Below are 14,036 nucleotides of genomic sequence, written 5' to 3' on the forward strand. Positions count from 1 at the left end.
GCTGAACAATGCTTTCTTTCCAGTCCTTTAATCTTTCTGATGGGTAGAATTGTAACATGTTAAATAGAAATAATACTTCCTCCATTATCTAGATTCCATTAAAAATGAAATATCAAAAAATGATTTTCTGATGTATATGTTCTTCCCCAGAGCATATCTAATATATCAAATACATGAAAATTATCTCTGTACCTCAAGTATCTGAGAAACACATAGCTTTTGGCAAAAAGACCAAAATTAGCGAATATTAAAATGGTACTGTTGAGTGGCATTGTAGCTGTGATAGTTCACATAAGCGTGCACTCTCTGTATATCTTATTTAGATAGCCTATATCTACCCTGCCTTCTGTCTGACCTCAGACTAACACAACTAACTACCTCTATCTTTTATTGGACCAACTGTATAACTGGGATACAGTTAGGCAAGCTTTCAAAGGGAAAGCGGTCTTCATCAGGTGTGGGGAGGGAAGCAAGCAGAGCTGTTAAGAACAGTGGGTAGGTCTATGAAACTGGAAAGGGAAGAAATTCCTGGTGGTATCAGGCAAACAAAAGAAGAAAAGAATCTTGATTACCGGGAGACCTATCAAAAGGGAGGGGTATCATTACCATACGTGGTATGTAGGAAGAATTTCAGGAATCAGGTAGATTATAGTGTGTCATATAAACAATGTTCACTGCTTGGTTCCTAGTGTCCAGCCAGCTTATGAAATTTTGTTCCCACTTTTAAGGGTATTTGGTAGATGTCCCTTGAGCACAATGAGACTGACATCAAAAAAGGAGTAGCTGTTCTGTGAAACAAAGTGCTGCTACTGATGTGTATCCATTGTCCTTATTTTTTCTGTGAGAGTTCGTTCTGGTATGTAGTTGTTGCTTGGTTTCACCCATGAGGGCATTTGGTCTATTGGCTCAGGTATATCATATGTTGGGAAAGGCATGTGTAGGATCTATGAATTGTGACTGGTTCATTGTGGGGGGCATGTTGATTGTAGTGGAGATATGTTGACAGGTTAAATGTCTATTGGGTGCTTCTACACATGCCCCTGACTGAGCTTTTGGTAGTGCACAGTCATTTAGTACTTGCTTTAACAGTATTGCCAACCTCACCCTGTAAAAAATCATGAGACAAACTCTTAAAAATCAATAGATTTGGACTCTAAATCATGAGGTACTATTTTTGAAGTGTGTATTTGTGTGGTGGGGTTATTTGTGAAGGTGTGGGGGGATGTGGGTGTGTGTGAGGTTTGAAGTCCAGCAAAGGGGGGTCCCCACACACCCTGGCAGGATGTGGGGTACTGTGGCTCAGGAGTGAGGGGCAGCAGCAGGGTGGGGGGGGCAGTGGCTTGGGAGTGAGGGGAAGACAAGCAGACAGACACACAGGCAGGCAGGCAGGCAGAGAGGCAAGTAGGCAGGCAGGCAGGATGTGTCACAGGCTGTGCAACAGAGCACCAGGGGAGGGGCGGGCAGCTCCCTGCCCCTGCTGTACCCCTGGGGGAGGCATGGGGGACAGGTGCCCCCCAGATTTGTGCCCAGGGTGGAAGCAGGCTGCGGGCTGGGGCTCTGTACCCTGCTGCCTTTGCCCCAGGAGCTGTACAATGCTGCATTCCTGAACAAACTTCCCACAGTTCCATCCCACAACCCTCCCCAGCCCCAGCCCCAGCCCCAGCCCCATTCCATCTCTTACCATGGCAGCCTTGATCTGCCCCTGACCCCTTCCCTCTCCCCCACCCCTTCCTCTTCACAGACTTACCTGCACAGCACTGCTGTACACACGCCACAAGAAAAAGTCCCAAGATTTGATCTTTCTATCCAGAGATCATGAGTTAGAGTTAATTTGACTTGGAAATCAGGAGCCTCATGATTTTTCATGAGAGTTCCCATTACTGCTTCAGCACGTACTAAATGACTGTGTAGTACCCACCGGTACTGTGCAGTCCTGGGGGCACATGCTTATTTTTAAATGCTACACTGCCATAGCAACAAGGTATGGTGATGTAGCTCATTGCTACAGTGACATAGTGTCTTGTGTAGACATGCCAAGAGTTAAGGCAAAGTTATGCCCCATTTGATGTCTGCAGAGCTGCGGGGAGTTTGCTTCTGATGATGAGTTGGGCAAGGGGGGTTGTTTGAAAGCCAGGAGCTAAGAAGTTGGGAATGTTTCTTGCAAGGTCTAATTTCATCAACAATAGGCTGTAGTTGTTTGATGATTCTTTTAATTGGTTCCAGTGTGGGGTGGTAAATGACTACCAGGGATGTGCAGTCGGAGGGGGGCTTCTTTTTGTATTGTAGCAGGTTACTGTGGGTGGCTCTTTCAGAGATACTATTTCTCCACTAGAGTATGCTTCTTGTAAAAAAATTAGATTTTAGGTTATCCAGGTCAGCATCATGAGTAAATAATTCAGTGTAACTTTTAATTGCCCTTAAAGCATTCTGCACATCAATGTAGAACTGCTCATAAGCTACATTAGACAATTCATTGATTTTCATTTGACATCATCAGATCTCTAAACGTTTAACAGTACTAGCATTCTGTAACAGTATATCCCTTTCAGTCTCTTAATGCACATACTGTAAATCTAATTATCATTTTGTTGATTACTACTGTTCCGCTCTATTGATTTCTTTTTTCAACTGATAATTTAATTTTCCTGCAAAGGGAAAATCCTGCATGATTCACTTCCATAACCATTCCCTAGAGATATTTATTTAAATGTATGAGTCCTACAACATGCACCTATGTTAAGCTTTAGAGCTATGCACTGGTCTTGGGATCTGTGGTAAGTTTCTGTGTAGTGATTCTTAGACGTGTAAACTGAACTCATAACCAAGAGGTAAAGTGAACTTCAGGTAGCTTTAGCCACCTTTGTGCCTGTCTGATTCTGAGCTGCTCTGGAGGTTGAGGTTGCACTTGCATTAAGACAAAGCTAAAGCTGAATACAGACAGAAGTGACACGCAGAATCTCTGGAGTGCTAAAGCTACATATCTGACTTGTCCAGTAGACCACACCTAAAGAAGGTGTTGGTCCTCAGAAGACAGCTCATGGCTCCATGCTAGAATTCTTGCATAAGACGAGTTCTCTTTTCACAGTTGCCTAAATGACCTACAAGCATTAGACCCATTAACTTTCAATGGAACTTGTACTCTCAAGATGTTTTGATGCTTTGGAAAATTCCACTCTAGTAGAATGCCATTGATGTCCTATATCTATATAGTCCCATTAAAAGAGTTATTACTTACCTAAAGTATGAAAAAATTACCGAAGAGAAAAATCAACATAGTAAAAAATGTACACGCTTCCACCACAATTCAAGAAACAGGCCTGGGAGCAGTAACATAACCGAGGGCAAGCAACCAGGGCAGGAACCCTAGTATTGCCTGTTTGCCAGGGTGTGGGAGGGGGGACAAAAATAGCTACTGCTGCAACAGTGGCTGTTTCGCTGCTGTAGTTGACATGGCAGCAATCTATGATGCCCCAAGGATCTGTGTCTATTACCACAGGCACACGACTGTCCTGCTACACCTCTGCCTGGGAGTGTGGCCTCAAGCTCACCAATTTCACATTTTAGAGCAAAGAGCAATGGAACCCAGAGTTCTTTCTCTCTTTTCCTTTCTCCTTATCTCCATCTGTTTTATCCTTACCACTAAGGTCTCCTATGCTCTAGGATGGGTTTTCCAGCTATGCCAACAAACATCGATCATCCCCAGTATAAATACTGTGTTTACTGCAAATGCTTGATTTTGACAGTATAGCTCACACCAGTTTCTTTAATAAAACAAGATACCTTGTTAGAAAATTTATTTTCTAGGGCTTTTCCCACTCTAGACTCTCAGAGAGGGAAAAAGATTCACATCTCCAACACTCCTATACCAGTAGAATGCAGGTACAGTAACAGAGGTCTGTCAAAATTGTGTCATGGCTGAAACAATTGTAACATGAGAAATAACATACCTAGCCCCTACTCTTTCCCTTCCTTCCTTCATGCTGCCTTATGAGCAGTATGCTACCATGAGTCAGGACTGTAATATGGAAACATGTCTTTTACATGACAGTATGATCAGTCCGGGGGCAACTTATTTTGTTTTCTTCTGCAGGCCACCCTGAGCCTTTGTCAGCTTGAGTGGCACATAAATCTAACAAATAATAATAAAGTAAAGAGACAGACAAGAGATAGACCATTTCTCTCTGTCAAACAAACACACAACACATACACATCATTTGCTTTTACCTTTTACCAAAGTGTGTTTGTCAGTAGGAGATGAGCGAGCAAGTACCCGAAGTTTTGGCCAGATTTTGTCAATTCGTTCTTGCTCAATCTGAAAAAAATGATATAGTCATAAGTCTACAATATGCAAAATCTGAATATGTTTGTGCCAACATTGCAGATGGTTCCCTTTCACACTCAAAGCTGGGAACCAGCCCATACAGTGGTCTGATTTCTCCAAAATGACTGACCAGCAATATCCAAGACTATATAAAAGGAAAATAGTGTCACAAGAGAAAATGAATTTGCCATAATCTTTTATTTGTGGTATTCATGAATCTCTTGCAGCTGAAAATTACAGTGCCATACTGAACTGCCTTAATTTCTGGATGCAGGATGTAGGATCCACCATAGTGACATTCACTTTTTTATTGCCCTGAAGAATAATTCACCTCCAAAATATGACTCTAAAAGCATCAGTGTTAAGTTCCTTCTTCACAGAGTTTCACTGGCTCCCACACTAGACTTTTTTAGTCTACAGCTGAGACAATGTTTCAAACTGCTAGCTCTGCCAACTTTACCTAGTACATAGAAATGGAGTTGGGTTCTCCATCTTATGCATCAGCAACATATTTAATGTTCTGAAAACCAGATTACGTCCTCAGTGGCTTATGTGCATACTTGAATATTCATGAGCTGTTATGAATATGCCTTCATGCTGTTTTAAAGAGATTTGCATCAATGTAACTGCTTTGTTAAAAAACACTGCAGATGTAGTTGGAGAATCTAGTTCACTTTTCCTTTTTGTTCTTAATGGTTACTGTGTTGGCTCTTTTATAAGAGAATATAAGAACAGTAGGAACTAATTTTAGTTGTCACAGTCAGATAATAGAATATATGCACAGAGATGAGCTGAGTAAAATTGTGAGAGTGCAGAGGGCTCCAAATATGGAGAAATATATGATATCAAAAGTTGGCTCCAAAAGGTACAGGTTGCCATTGACATATGAGTGTGTTCTTTGTATATTATCCACCTGCCTCAACCAAGAGCTTCTTGATATATTTAAATTTGAACTTTTAAAATTTGAACCTCACAGATTATGGTTAAGAAATAAGGACAAAGTAAAGGCATCACAAAAGTCACTGTCGGGCTAACCAGTTCAGAGTTGGATTAAATATAACATGCTCATTTTCAATGTCATTTAAAATTATACTGATGTAGTATTAGAATTAGCACCATCTCTCCAGTTATGTTTCAAGGCTGAGCTTTTATCTATTGCAGCAAGAAACATAACGGTATAGGAGAAATGCAACATATTTTGGTCTCTACCGCTATAGTCTGTGAAACATAACACCTGAAAATATACTTAATGTTTAATTTATTAATTACCTCTCCCTTTTCATTTCGGATTCTTCTGTTAAATTCCTTTCCCTCAAGGCAAAGAAAGTCTTCTCCTGGATGAATAATTCCACACTTTATGGCAATGGCACGAGCTGTATTGATGTTGTCCCCTGTGACCATGCGAACAGTAATGCCAGCTCGCTGGCACTTTCTTATTGCTTCTGGGACCTACAAAAATAGTGAAGTACAAAAAAAAGGGGGGCATTACAGGATAAGGAAAAACAGGTATCACTGTCTAATTTTCTATAGTTGCAATATCTCAAAGCAGAGGACGTTCTGGAAGAATAAGAAGGTTCATATAATACCAAAAGTCATCGCACACGTCAGGAATATCTAAATATTGCCCATCTGAAGGATACATTAAAAAAGTGCTCATTGCACAAAAGCCAATCCTGTGTCTTCTTCAATGTCACAGATGATACATTTAAAAATAAAGTTGTGTAGTAGAAAAGCATTAATTTACAAGGATAAACTGAATTACTAAAAGTTATTTTTCTAATAGCTAAATTACTTACAATTATGTTCTGAAATTATATTCTGCAAATGTAGTGAAATAAAATTGCAAGCATATTATCAGTAATTTCAGTGATTGCTACTTTTAAAGAATATAGAGGTAAGGCTATCAGAAAACAGACATTCAGAAGTAAGATTACAGTTGCAAATGAAGTAATGAAATCACCTTAAGTCAGCACCCACATATATGCCATTTTCCTTTTTTGATTGTGTAATATTGACTACATCACTAAAGCACATTTGTTTTATTACTTGTTTTGTACATACATATTGAAACTTAATGCGCTGTGTTGTTGTTGCTATGCATTTGTTTTCATGCAAATTGCTCTCATTTCATGATCTGTACACAGGAACCTGACAACATGGACACATAGCTGGCTTTGTCTTGCCATACTTAGAAAACAGAATGCCACATGGAATCTTATGATTGACCTTAGTCTGCCAGTCTCAAAGTCCTTGCTAAAATTTCTCACCCAACTATCACTTTGTGCAAGGAAGTCCTGACACAGCAAATTTCTTTAGATCCGCAAAAAGAGGAATCTTCGTGAATACTTGGGATCAGAGCTTCTCTCTTGCATAGAATGAGATACACAGAGACAGCATCATAGGGTTTGGGTGGGAGGGGGGGGTTGTGCCTAGATAACCCCCATTCCTTTTCAAAATACAAAAATGAGTTTGCATTACATATTTGTTCATATATTTCCTCATCAATGTTTAGAGTTCCACTGTGGACAGAGAAGCATATAGTTCCAGCAGAGTCTTTTTACAGTAAATAGTCTAATAGAGATAACATTTAGAGCAGAGGCCAGTAACCTTTTTCAAGCTACAGGCTGGAACAATCTGGCTCTGGTCTGATACTGTGGCAGCATATCAGCTGTGTTGGGGATACTTTCCCTGCTTCTCCCCTAGAGCCACTCAGCTGGGAACTGTTTCTATGCCACTGCTGCTTCCCTCAACCCTGCTCCCAGGTTGTGGTATGAATGCAGCTCCCAAATAGAGGGGAGCCATGCCCTATGCGGCAAGGCTGAGTTGGAAGTAGGAGTACAGAGGAGTGTATAAGCATTGAAGCAGCTCCCTGGCCCTTGTGTAGCTTCTCACTACTCAGCCCCAGTGCAGGCTTAGGCACAGGCAAAATCCTGCAGCTCTGCAGGCCAGATCCATCCTGCAGGCTACATGTCTATCCCATTTTAAGGAAGACAAAACCAATATAACTCTAAAGTGACCTGAGGAAGAACATCTAACCATTTTTGCTTCAAGACTGTTAAAAGCAAAGACTATGATTAAAAATTCGAGAGTTCTTTGCCTAGGAATATCCTGATTAGATTTTATAAGTACAGGTGCTGTACAGTGGAGCAGGGGTGATTTTTCTTCTCTGTACAGAAAGGAACAGTGTTCCCTGATAGAAACACTATCATGCACATAAGTAATACAGCACTAAGTAATTAATAAAAATAGTACAAACTAATCTGGTTTTTACAGATTTTACTTTGCCAAAGGGCCTCAACAGGCCTCTGTGTGTACCTGCAAGAAGCAAAATGGACCACAAGGGGGAGCACACTTTCATGTTTTAGCCTAGTAGCATAGAGATTAGATAATTCACCCAGGAATCAGTAAAATAAGAGGGGAGAGGGCCTATAACTCAAATCTTCCAAGTGCCTTGCCCATTAGTCTATTGGGCTAAAACATAGGAAGGCCTTCCTCCTCCTCCTTTTCTGACATTTAGTCATGGGTTTTGGCTGGCTACAATTTAGGACTTACCTATACTTATGCACTTACCAAAGTAAGCATATAGCACTCACTTGGGGGACCATCTGCCTGGCCAGAGCACAGCTCTACAGAGCATGCTTAGTAGGCACATGGAGACTTGCCTGTTCACAGCTAAATCACACTGCTGATATAACAAGTAAGAAGTAGGTCATTATGAAGGGAATATAATATAATTTTTCTGTAGCCATTTATAAATTCAGTTACCTAGCCCTGATAAAAATAAACTCTGAGTAATCAAGAGATTTAAGCCACATATGCATCTATTATTAATTTGTATTGTACATATTATGATCAGAAGTTGTTTTGAAAACAATAATTGTTTAATGAATATTTAATATCAAGAATTGTGCAATACAGCCACAAGGTTGTTATATTTTTTTACTGAATCAATGAATATAATTAAAAAGTGATGTTTCAAAATAGAGATCTTCCTAACTTTAAAAATGGCAAAACATGAATGCATGTTTAACCCAAGACATTTTGTTTTTAAGGAATATGAATATGTTGGACCAAGAAGAAGGATTGCCAGGAAGAAACAGGATCCACCGGATGAAGAGAAAGAAGAGGATCTTCACCAACAGGCTCACTAACCTAGTTAGGAAGGCTTTAAATGAGGCTCGCTGATGGAGTGCAAAGGTAAGTGGGGAAGTGGGTGACCTGAAGGAAGCACAAGTCGGAGGAGGCATGGGAGACCTCATTTTTCCTGAGAAAGTAGGGCATCAGCTAGTAACCACAGCTGTCTCTACATGAATGCATGGAGCCTGGGAAACAAGCAGGAAGAACTGAAAGTCCTTGCACAGTCATGGAAAGATGATGTGATTGGAATAAGAGACTTGGTGGGATATCTCGCATGACCGGAGCACTGTCATGGATGGATATAAACTGTTCAGTTAGAAGAAGAGGAGCAAGAGTTGCGTTTTATGTAGAAGAGGCATAGGATTGCTCAGAGCTCCAGTATGAAACTGGAGATAGACCTGTTGAAAGTCTCCGGGTTAGGGTCAGAGGGGAGAGCAACAAGTGTTGATGTCATGATAGAAGTCTGCTATAGACCACCAGACCAGGAGGATGAGGTGGATGAGGATTTCTTCAAACAACTAGCAGTTTCCCGATCACAGGCCCTGGTTATCATGGGGGACTTCAATCACCCTAACATCTGCTGGAAGGCCAATACAGTAGTACACAGGAAATCCAGAGAGTTTTAGGAGAGTGCTGGGGACAACCTGCTGGTGCAAGTGTTGGAGAAGCCAACTAAGGGCCATGCTCTTCTTGACCTGCTGCTCACAAGCAGGGAAGAATTGTTCGGGAATACAGAAGTGGATGGGAACTTGGGTAGCAGCAACCACAAGATGATTGAGTTCAGAATCCTGAGGAAGAAAGGAGAGCAGCAGCATAAAGATCCTGGACTTCAGAAAAGCAAACTTCAACTCATTCAAGGAACTGATGGTCAGGATCTCCTGGGAGGACCATCTGATGCGGAAAGGAGTTGAGGAGAGCTAATTATACTTTAAAGAAACCTTACTAAGGGCACATGAATGAATTATCCCAAGGTGCAGGAAGACTATCTGGAAGCAAGTATGGCAGAAGACCAGCTTGTCTTATCAGGAAACTCTTCAGTAAACTAAAACACAAAAAAGAACCTTACAAGAAGTGGAAATTTGTACAAACAACTAGAGAGGAGTATAAGAGTATTGCTCAGGCATGCAGGACTGAAATCAGGGAGTCCAAAGCACAACTGGAGTTGCAGTTAGCAAGGGACATGAAGAGGAACAAGAAGGGTTTCTAAAACTATGTCAGCAACAAGATGAAGATTCAGGAAATTGTGGGTCCCTTTTGGAATGGGGGAGGCAACTACTGAAAGATAATGTAAAAAAGGGAAGTACTCAATGGCTTTTTTACCTCAGTGTTCACAGGCAAGGTCAGCTTCCAGACTACTGCATCTGGCATTACATTTTGGGGAGAAGATGAGCAGTCAATATGGCAAAGAACAGATTAAGTTCTATTTAGAAAAGATGGACATGTACAAATCCATGAACCAAAAGCAATACACCCAAGGATACTGAATCAGCCAATGTGATTGCACAGCCACTGGCCATCATCTTTGAAAACTCATGGCAATTGGGGGAGATCTCAGATGATTGGAAAAGGGCAAATATAGTGTCCATCTTGAAGAAAAGGGAGAAGGAGGATCCATACAAGCCATCCTCACCTCAATCCCTGGAAAGATCATGAAGCAGGTCCTCAAGGAATCCATTTCTAAGCACTTGGAAGAGAAAAAGGTGATTAGGAATAGTCAGCGTGATTCACCAAGGGCAAGTCGTGCCTGAGCAGCCTAGTTCATAGTTCATAGTTTTTAGGGTCGGAAGGGACCTGAGTAGATCATCTAGTCCGACCCCCTGCCATGGCAGGAAAGATTACTGGGGTCAAACAACCCCGGCAAGGCGTTCATCTAACCTCCTCTTAAAGACCCTCAGGGTAGGAGCCAGCACCACTTCTCTTGGAAGTTGGTTCCAAGCTTCCAAGCTTCCTGACTGCCTTCTGTGATGAAGATCCTGACTTCAGGGTTTGTGGCCTCCCCCTCTGGCACCTCAGAGACCTCCACCCAGACTGGCTCTTGGCTGCGGGGGTCTGCCTGTCACTTTTTCAGGCTCTGGGGTCCGGGAGCATGGCCATCTCCCTTTGTGAGGTCTGCTCCCTTTTGGGATCTCTGGCGCACCAGCTGGAGGAGCTCCAGGCCTCTGTCCAGAAACTGCATGCCATCAGGGATGGTGAGCAGGAGATAGACTCCTACTGCCAGTCCCTTTTCCTTCTGGTGGCAGAGGGTAGACCACAGTTGCCTTCCAGGACAAGGGAGTACTTGAGGACCTCCCATGCTGTTCAGCCAAGGGGTTGGACCAAGGTGGTCAAGGACCCCAAGACCCGCTGTGACCAAGGTCCCCACCCAGCTGGAGCTTTGCAACAGGTATGAACCTCATGCAGCTCTAGCAGAGCCTGCCAAGCTGTCAGCTCCTGCAGGCAACACAGGCTCAACTGTAGCTACCGCCCCTGCTCTCCCTAAAACAAAACGCAATGTGTTTGTCATGAGGGATTCCATCCTGTGGGGACTGAGGGGCAATCTCCTGCCCTGACCCCTTAGCCCAGGAAATCTGCTGCTTCCTGAAAGCCCAAATCGGAGACATTGTGGACAAGATCCCTGAGCTCCTCCAGCCCACTGACCACTACCCTATGCTCCTTATCCATGTGGGTACAAATGACATGGCTTGGAGCACTCCCAGCTGGGTCATGAAGTGCTACAGGGATTTGGGAGCGGGGCTTAAGGGGTTGCAGGTGCAGGTGGTGTTTTCATTGATCCTCCCAGTTTCAGGCTACAGGCTGAGGAGGGAGAGGAGGATCAAGGTAGTGAACCAAAGACTGTGGTGCTGGTGTCATCAGGAAGGCTTTGGCTTCCATGACCATAGTCTGCTCTTTGGTGAGAGAGGCAGTGAGCTGCTCGGAAGAGACAGCCTCCACTTCTCTCCACTGAGGAGGAGGTTCTTCTCAGCCAAACTGGCTGACCTGGAGGATTGCAACCAAAAGAAATCTCATGTAGAAAAATTGGAGAGAATCCAGAGGAGGGCAATGAAAATGGTTAGAAGGCTGGGGTTTGGGCACATGACTTCTGAGGAGAGGCTGAGAGAACTGGGTGTATTTAGTCTTGAGAAGAGAAGACTTCTAGCCTTGACATCTGGTCCTATTTCTTTTTGAAGAAAAACAATTGTTTAAGTATTATCGCTCTTATTATTCGAAAGGGAAATATATTTATTATAGAACATTTTAAAAGTACATATGAAAGTCTGGTAATCTTACTAACTAGTGTTTATCCTCCAGTTATAAATATGCCTAAATATTAACTTTAAATTTATTAATCCTTGTTAACAACTTACCCATCAAAATTTTCTTCCCTTTTTATAATAATGCAGATGCGTTTTATAATAGTGGTAGATCAGGTCAAGAAAAAAAGATTCTCTCATAAGCACATTTCTCTGGTAGCCAGAACTCCTTTTCCTTTCTATAGCTTCTTGTCTCCAGAGCATGAAATACACAACTTCACGACAGTACCACAAACATGTGTCCCACTATGCTTTCTTATAATAAAGCCCATACACATTATCTACCTCCTAATTGTAAGTTTCATTCCAGTGACATTCTTTAAAGCAAGGGTGTCTAACTTGTGAGTGGCCAGGGCCACACATGTGGGCCACATACCCCTGGGCTGTATACTGTGAGGGCCACATGCTGCATTGTGCTACTTGTACCCCTCCCCAGTACACATTGTACTGTCCCAATACCCCCATACCCTGAACCCTGCCTCATGTTGGTCCCTCCTACTGCAATGCACAGAAGGTTCTCTACTGTACCATCCAAATACTCCACTGAGCACAGCAGCTCACCCCAGTCTGCCGCCTATTCCCAGTGGAATGCTGGGGCAGACTGAGGTGACCAGAACCCTCCGTCTGGGCCTATGCACACACCCATGCCCTGCCACCACAGTGGCCAGCCTCTTACCCCTTCCCCTGTGAGCCCCTGGCTCAGCATGGGAAATGTCCAGACAACAAGGTGCAATCTTGTACCTAGGCTGCTGCACCCTTGGATTGTGCTACTGCTGATTTTGACAGATTCACTGGATACCTGATCCAGCTAGCCTCCTGATCATGTGTTTTGCCTGACCCGCTGGATACCTGACCCAGGTCTGGCCTGATCTCCTGGATTCCTGATCTGGCTAGTGTCCTGACCTGACATTCTGTGTGACCCTTTGGACCACTGACTTGGTTTCCTGGACAGATCTCCAGGTTTTGGACTTCCTGGTTTCTCTTAACCCTAAGTTGACCCTCAAACTTGGCTACCTATGGCTTGGCATGACACCCCATTGGGTCCCTAAATCTCCCTGAGCCACCCAGCCACAGGTTCCATCAGCCCCACCTCCAAGTCTGGGGTCAGGTAGAGGAATCTGGAGAAGGGAGGGGGAGTTTGGATACTCTGAGACTAGCAGCTGCTAAAATAGTAGTGGGAGGGAGCAGCGCTTGGAATGGGACCCCAGGAGCTGCACATTAATTCCTCAGGGCCTCACACAGCTTGTGCACCGCCAGTTGGACAGTACTACTCTAAAGAGACTTCAAGAGGAATTTGAAATGGTGAAACTGGTTCATACACCGAGTCAGATCACATGGCTGAATTCTTACCTCTCAGCTCCATGTCGTTGGGGAACCGTGACAAAGGATGCAGCCTGTCTGACTCACAAAAAATTCCACCACCCCCTTGCCCTCGTCTACCTAAACAAAACTGATTAAGATGCAGTGGGAGACACACCCAAAACCCTCCAGATAAGGGAGCAACTGCCCTAGGTCTCATTTGCATCCGAGATGGGGCCAGATGACCATTCATTTACATGGGAGATGGAGAACAAAAAGCCCAAAGGAAAGACTGCAGTGAATTCTGGGATCAGAGAAGCATCACTGCATGATGAGGAATCTGTGCTTCAAATGCTAATCAACCCACATTTACACACACACAGGTCAGCATTTATCAGACCAGTTCTAATCTGGATTTACAAAGGACCTTCCCCCTCCCCCTCTTCCCCCCACCACACACACTTCATCTAACCAGAACTAAGCAGAAGTAAAAGTTTAATAGGCATCTTGGGCCATACATTCCCTGGTCCCACTATGGGAAACCTATTTAAACTTGATTGACTACAACTTGGTTGCTGAGTGAGGGAATGCTGAGGCAAAGAGACTGAGAGTGGGTATGGGCAACATTTGAACAATGGTACAGGGTTCATCACACCATCCACCCCATTGGAGCCCTGACCACAAGTGTTGTCATACTTTTCCCAGGATGACTGGTGGAAGTCCTCCCCACAGAAGGTTATGAACACTCCAATAATTGCCTTAAGTCTGTTAAAAGACTATAGTAAGATCTGGAAAAGTCATGCTAAGCTGAGGCTTGTTCACAACAAGTAAAAATCCAAAACCCTGATGCTGCAAGCTCCCATCAGTATATCTGCTATCCACAGAAATTTCAAGTGGGCTCCTAAGTGTCTGGTTGCTCCTTAACCATATGTTTTCCTGAGTATCAATCAGTTTCTTCTGATGTTCCAAACCAGATAACCCCTTGTCAA

At 43.2% G+C, this 14,036-nt stretch overlaps 1 protein-coding gene across 6 annotated transcripts in view; it reads right to left on the reverse strand.

Moving 5' to 3' along the window:
* The window catches only part of ATP2B2 (ATPase plasma membrane Ca2+ transporting 2), a 512,499-nt gene that overhangs the window by 96,631 nt on the left and 401,832 nt on the right, over window positions 1–14,036 (reverse strand). For all 6 annotated transcript variants that reach the window (XM_019537048.1, XM_019537047.1, XM_019537046.1 and 3 more), the window contains 2 exons: window positions 5,591–5,770; window positions 4,225–4,312 (listed from right to left, as the gene is read on the reverse strand). In XM_019537048.1, the coding sequence (XP_019392593.1) occupies window positions 4,225–4,312; window positions 5,591–5,770 (268 nt within the window). The remainder of the gene's footprint in view (window positions 1–4,224; window positions 4,313–5,590; window positions 5,771–14,036) is intronic.

Source organism: Crocodylus porosus, unplaced genomic scaffold, assembly GCF_001723895.1.
Source record: "Crocodylus porosus isolate Cpor-Errol unplaced genomic scaffold, CroPor_comp1, whole genome shotgun sequence".
In the NCBI taxonomy this organism is placed as follows: Eukaryota; Metazoa; Chordata; order Crocodylia; family Crocodylidae; genus Crocodylus; species Crocodylus porosus.